Raw genomic sequence first — 6496 nt, forward strand, 5'->3', positions numbered from 1 at the left:
CTCCTCTTTCTATTACAACATTCATTTTTTCTCTCTCAAAGAATCTGATCGTATATTCATTCTCTCTCTCAAGAATCAGAGCTCCAATCACAGAATTTCCCAGGTACCCGTTCTGCAGTTTTCAATTTCCATTGCTTCAAACTCTGTTTCTCTCTGCTTCCCATACCAATTTAGCTCCATTTTGCCAAATTCTGCTATACATTTCCAGATTGAAACTCAACTGTTTACTGTCTCTTTCTTTGCTCTTTAATTTTCAATCGCACCGAGTTTCAAAGAAAATGTGCCAAAAGAAATAAGGAAAACAATAGTTTGATTTCTTTTTGCGGAAAGGATGCGGCTTTATTCAGCTTAACAGATGAATTGGATATCTTACTTTGATTTTCAATTTTACCAAATATACCCAACAAGAAAAAGAAAGAAACTTCTTATTGATTTTGGATTGGTGGCTCGAAATAATACTAAAGCAATCTTCTTTTTCTTTCATGTTCCTCAGCTTTTTTTAGGGGAAGCAAACTCATGATTAGTATAGACTAATTGACTCAATTACTTGATATAGAATGATTCTTGATGCTGTTTATAGGTTGCTTTAAAATCTTTACTTTGATCCTTTTTCTTTTTCTTTTTCATGGAGAGTCTCTTACTGTGTTTCAGTTCTGTGATCTCTCCAGAACTATAAAGTGTGTCCAATAATATGAGCAGCTCGGTGAGCCATAATTTGCTGCAGAGCAAAATCAATCCTTCAGGCATTCCTGCCAACACATTGTTACGGCCCAAGTGTGTACATCAAGTCCCAGCGCAGCCGCGGAAGTCTTCTTTATCCAAGAAGTTCTGTGGCAACAGTTTGCAGAAGCCCAAGCTCGCCATGGGGTCTCGCAGACCTGTTACATTTGTTCCTTGTGCTGTACTGACCACGGATCAGCGTTCTGATGTAATGTTCCCATTAGCTTGAAATGTGTATTTCGTGTTGTTGGTATGGACCATATTGCAATGCTGATTAAGTCTTTCCTTGTAGCAGCAGCTCGCCAGTAAATACAACCTTGATGGCAACATTGAATTGCAGGTACACATGTAGTGTTAGTGTTAGATACTCAAGAAATCCGAGCCAATTTTACTGCTTGGATACGTATTTATTGAATTTAACAGATGGAACAGGTGATACAAGAGTCTATGCTAACGGAAGCTGTTTATAAATGAGCAGGTTTATGTAGATGCTTCCTCTCCAGGGTCTACTAAAGTAGATATCCATGTCTCAAATAGCGGTGATTCTTTGGTTCTTCATTGGGGTGGGATACAAGATAGAAAAGAGTAAGTTAGCCTGCATTTACTTCTTTCGGTGAATGCTACACTCAAGATTTGCGCCTTGAATTCTGATATGTCTTCTTTCCATTTGGTCATTTGACATTTCCAGAAACTGGGTGCTTCCTTCTCGTCACCCAGATGGAACCACAGTATATAAGAAGAAAGCTCTTAGAACTCCTTTTGCAAAAGTAAGTTCTTAATATATCACAATTGTGCCTCACCATATGTGTCTCATTTGATTTGATTTTGCTGCTAATTTAAGATTTATTTGTTTTTCCGTTTTGTCTCTAGTCTGGTCCCAATTCCTCACTTAAAATCGAGATTGATGATCCTGCAATACAAGCTATAGAGTTTCTCATAGTTGATGAAAGCCAGAACAGATGGTAATCTTATTAACGGATTTGTTTTTCTTGCCTTAGAATCTTTGCTATATGGAAACAGTAAGGGTTTTATTCCTCAAATACTTTCTCTTTTCACAGGTTTAAGAACAACGGCGGCAACTTTCATGTTAAGTTACCTTTGAAAGAGATGTCGATATCAAATGTTTCAGTTCCTGAAGATTTAGTGCAAATTCAAGCGTATCTGAGGTGGGAGCGAAAGGGTAAACAGATGTATACACCAGAGCAAGAGAAGGCAAGTGAACTATACTCTAGAATTTTACAAATTCCTAACTGTCATTGTTTCTACATCTCCAACTATAATTGTGTCTCTTTTACTTCCTGTGGGGAGAAAAAAAAAAACACTAGAGAAAGAAAATGCATAATGCATGTGAAAATTTACAATGTTTGTAATCATTCTTACTGCAACCCCAACTCCATCTGCAATATCCTTTTCTTTTTTTCGTTTGCTGTCGGTTATATTAAGAAGTTTCTTTACAGGAAACTCAATCAGCCTCATGGCTACACAAATAATTCTCATTATAACTGTCCCAACTTTCATTGCTTCTTCTTCTTTTTTTTTCAATTTTCTTTGCTTTGTGTTAGACTAAAAGACATCTAGTTATGTATCACTTGTTCTCTTTGAGTTCCAGATGGAACTTTTCCAAGATAATTCTTGAACTCATAAGAGTACAGGGTTCTTCTGTATAAGTTTTCATGCTATCAAATGTATGGACAGTGGAAATCGGCTTGGCATAAGAGAAACTTGTTAGGTTGATTTATAGACTTCTATATTTCTGTTGTTTACTGTCGAAGAGTTCATGAATATATTTTGTTATATAGGTGGAGTACGAAGCAGCCCGAACTGAGCTATTGGAGGAAGTAGCCAGGGGTGCTTCCATACAAGAGCTCCAAGCAAGGCTGACTAAGAAAAGCGATTCTGGTAACAGTCATGAACAATCTCAAGCTGGTAACAAAGAGGTCTCCAAGGCCGCAAAGAAACATGAGAGTAAACAAGTCTACAGAACTGGAAGAATTAACCGGAAACAACGAGACTTGATGAAGATTCTCAACAAACATACTACTAAACCTGTAGATGAAGCTAAACTCGCAAATGAAGAATCAGCAAAACCAAAAGCCTTGAAAGCAGTTGAGCTTTTTGCCAAGGAAAAAGAAGAACAAGATGGTGCTTCCACTCTGAACAAACAAATCTACAAGCTCGGTGATAAGGACCTTCTGGTGAGAGAATTATGTATTGATTCTTCTGCTTATTTTGTTATTTCTGCTACAATATGATCTTATAGGATTAAACTAATCTTTAGAATCATGAAATGTTTACAAGGTACTTGTGACAAAGGTCGCTGACAAGATAAGGGTTCATCTGGCAACAGACATCAAAGAGCCAGTTAACCTTCATTGGGCTCTATCTGTAAACAGGGCCGGAGAGTGGTTGGTAAATTTTTTAAACCTATTAACTGAAAAGGCATACAGGAACTTTAAATATTTGACCATCATTGCTTTCATTTATACGTCTCTTTGGTACTTCTTTTTACATGCATTGCTAGTTAATCACACTACATTAACAAGTAAACTGTATTGGCATTTTCAGGAACCACCTCCAAATGTACTACCCCAGGGTTCAGTTTCTCTAAATGGGGCTGTTGAAACACAATTTGTATCCAGTTCTGTTGATTCTACTTATGAGGTATGCCCAGGTAGACATGTATGCTCCATTGGGTTGGAACTTTAAACTGGCCTATATTTCCAAAACTCTTAGAAAATAGTCTTGATATTCACAATCATTGTACAGATCCAATCTTTAGAAATAGAAACGCAAGAGAAAAGTTTCAAAGGAATGCCATTTGTCCTTTGTTCTTCTGGAAACTGGATTAAGAACCAAGGCTCAGATTTCTATGCCGACTTTGGTGTTGCAGTCAAGAAAGTTCAGAAGGTTGCTCCTTTTCTTTGGCCATAATATGTGAACATACTGCCTTATTTAGACTCTGGATTCCATTATTTTACAAGTTCAGTCACTCAAATTCTCCCATTGAAGGATGCTGGTGATGGAAAAGGTACTGCAAAGGCTTTATTGGATAATATAGCAGATCTGGAGAGTGAGGCGCAAAAATCCTTTATGCATAGGTCAGTCTTCTGTCTGGAATTGGATAACAAAAATCTTTATTGATGAACTATATATAATTCCACTTTATGCTATTCTGCTGTATTTGTAAACAAATTTTTGTGGCTGCAAGTTTAAATGAATTCTGGATAACTAACTACTGTACTAGAGAAGACTAGAGCTTGAACAATGGTTTGGTTGCTTTACTTGGGTCTCCTAGACGTTTTAGTCATGCCAATTAAAGATCTAACTACATTTCAAAGAAAGAAGTTTTACTCTATCGACATAAGTTCAATATAAATTTTATTTACTTCTTTATAAGCCATTTGTTCTGTTCTTTTCAGGTTTAACATTGCAGCAGACTTGATGAGTCAAGCAAAAGATGCTGGTGCATTAGGTCTTGCAGGTATTTTGGTGTGGATGAGGTTTATGGCTACAAGGCAGCTCATTTGGAATAAAAATTACAATGTCAAACCACGGTAAAGTTCTTTTCATTGCTAGAATAGGATTTGTTGAAATACTAAATATCTCCCATGTACAATCAATCACAAGGTCCACTCATTGTTTTTGTTTCTCTTTTCTAAGTTAAATATCAGCTGATTTTGTTTTCTAAATGTGCCTTTTCCTAAATGTATGGTGGCCATGTTAGATGCTCCTTTAAACCCATCAATAATTCTTACTCTCCTTGAGTGCAGTGAGATTAGTAAAGCACAGGACAGACTCACAGACTTGCTCCAGAGTATTTACATAAGTTATCCACAGCATCGAGAGCTTCTACGGATGATATTGTCTACTGTTGGACGTGGAGGAGAAGGGGATGTGGGACAACGAATTCGAGATGAGATCCTTGTCATCCAGGTGGATTATTTATTGATATATTGGACTTTCTTTAGGTGGTTTATATATTCGACTCCCCTCATAGTTGCTTGAATAATCTTTTGTTGGTGACAGAGAAACTGCGATTGTAAAGGTGGAATGATGGAGGAATGGCATCAAAAGTTACATAATAACACTAGCCCAGATGATGTTGTTATATGTCAGGTATTGGACTCATGAGCTGGTGAATATCTATTCCGTATTTTCCATTGTTTGAAGTTTTCTTATTAAAATGTCACTGCAGGCACTAATTGATTACATCAAAAGTGACTTTGATATTGGTGTTTATTGGAAAACTTTGAACGATAATGGAATCACAAAAGAGCGCCTTCTAAGCTATGACCGGGCAATCCATAATGAACCAAGATTCAGGGCAGATCAGAAAGACCGTCTTCTGCATGATCTGGGGAACTACTTGAGAACTTTAAAGGTTGAGATCCCTTAACTTTCAGTTTTAAGTTTTATATTTGACCTGGTTTTCTTTTTTATTTGAATATACGCATCACATTTTTGCACATGAAATATTACAACTAGCAGGAAGATTTGTTGTGTTGCGAATCCTATGATATTGTGCTTTCATTCATGCAGTTTTTTTCTTATGATATAGATGATGGGTTGTGACAAATGCATGTCATCAGAGGAATTCATGAATACATTTTTCCATTTCTATTATGAGATGGGATAAATTCCAAGTCTATATTCTGATAATGTGGACATCTTTTGACTCATTGATTCCTGTGTATTATGTCACTACTATTGCATGATAATTTTTACACATATGTTCAAATGCAGGCAGTTCACTCAGGTGCAGATCTTGAGTCTGCCATCACAAATTGCTTGGGTTACAGTGCTAAGGTAGTTTCGGTAACTAATTGGAATAGTTCAACACCGTGTTTTTAACATTTGATTGGACTTTTAATTCTCTCCAGGGTCAAGGCTTTATGGTTGGAGTACAAATAAATCCTGTATCTGGCTTGCCCTCTGAAGTTCCAGTAAGATTTTTCACTTCATGTAAAATTATCCTTTCTTCTGTCTAGAAAGTTCTTGTGATACTTGATGTGAATGAGATACGAATAAGAAGTTTCAAATTAACAATTTTTCCTAACAGGGGCTGCTGCAATTTGTAATGGAACATGTTGAGGACAGGAATGTGGAAGTCCTTGTTGAGGTTTTGTGAAATGTTGATATTGACAATTATTTGTTAGTCTTTCTCTTGCGCTCCAAGTCTGATTGCCAATGGTCTTTTAAATTTTTCATGTAGGGTTTGCTTGAGGCTCGTCAGGAGATCTGGCCATTGCTCTCTAAGCCTAATGATCGCCTGAAGGATCTCTTATTTTTGGACATTGCCCTTGATTCTACTGTGAGAACTGCCATTGAGAGAGGATATGAAGAACTGAATAATGCTGGGCCAGAGGTACTTTTTATGCTATTACTTAATATCTCATACCCCATCTCTACACCTTTCTTCCTCGCTTTCTTCTTCACTGATGTTGCATCAGTTTTGAGTCTAGTTTGAACAGTTCCAATGATACACTCCCAACTCTAAAACATTTTATCATGATCATCTGATTTATATGTTATGCAGAAAATTATGTACTTCATTTCAATGGTTCTAGAGAACCTGGCATTATCATCAGACGATAATGAGGACCTTCTCTACTGTTTGAAGGTAAGAAAAGCCACTATGTGAGTATCCTGGTGCTAATGAGTGTAACATGTCTAAGATATTAAACACGGTTTTTGTTTGTGTGTGTGTGTGTGTGTGTGTGTGTGTGTGTGTGTGTGTGAGAGAGAGAGAGAGAGAGAGAGAGAGAGAGAGAGAGAG

The 6496-nt window shown here is 37.0% G+C and overlaps 1 protein-coding gene across 1 annotated transcript in view; it reads left to right on the plus strand.

Moving 5' to 3' along the window:
- The first annotated feature begins 2 nt into the window (after positions 1-2).
- Positions 3-6496, plus strand: part of LOC101314659 (alpha-glucan water dikinase 1, chloroplastic-like) — an 11512-nt gene continuing 5018 nt past the window's right edge. Inside the window, exons 1-21 of the mRNA XM_004298939.1 lie at positions 3-103; positions 669-928; positions 1013-1060; positions 1199-1305; positions 1409-1487; positions 1591-1682; positions 1779-1932; positions 2520-2915; positions 3019-3129; positions 3286-3381; positions 3487-3627; positions 3730-3818; positions 4140-4274; positions 4491-4653; positions 4747-4836; positions 4916-5101; positions 5464-5526; positions 5601-5663; positions 5780-5839; positions 5933-6085; positions 6257-6340. Coding sequence (XP_004298987.1) covers positions 692-928; positions 1013-1060; positions 1199-1305; positions 1409-1487; positions 1591-1682; positions 1779-1932; positions 2520-2915; positions 3019-3129; positions 3286-3381; positions 3487-3627; positions 3730-3818; positions 4140-4274; positions 4491-4653; positions 4747-4836; positions 4916-5101; positions 5464-5526; positions 5601-5663; positions 5780-5839; positions 5933-6085; positions 6257-6340 — 2547 coding nt within the window. The 5' untranslated portion in view covers positions 3-103; positions 669-691. The remainder of the gene's footprint in view (positions 104-668; positions 929-1012; positions 1061-1198; positions 1306-1408; positions 1488-1590; positions 1683-1778; positions 1933-2519; positions 2916-3018; positions 3130-3285; positions 3382-3486; positions 3628-3729; positions 3819-4139; positions 4275-4490; positions 4654-4746; positions 4837-4915; positions 5102-5463; positions 5527-5600; positions 5664-5779; positions 5840-5932; positions 6086-6256; positions 6341-6496) is intronic.

This window comes from Fragaria vesca, linkage group LG5, assembly GCF_000184155.1.
Source record: "Fragaria vesca subsp. vesca linkage group LG5, FraVesHawaii_1.0, whole genome shotgun sequence".
NCBI lineage: Eukaryota > Viridiplantae > Streptophyta > Magnoliopsida > Rosales > Rosaceae > Fragaria > Fragaria vesca.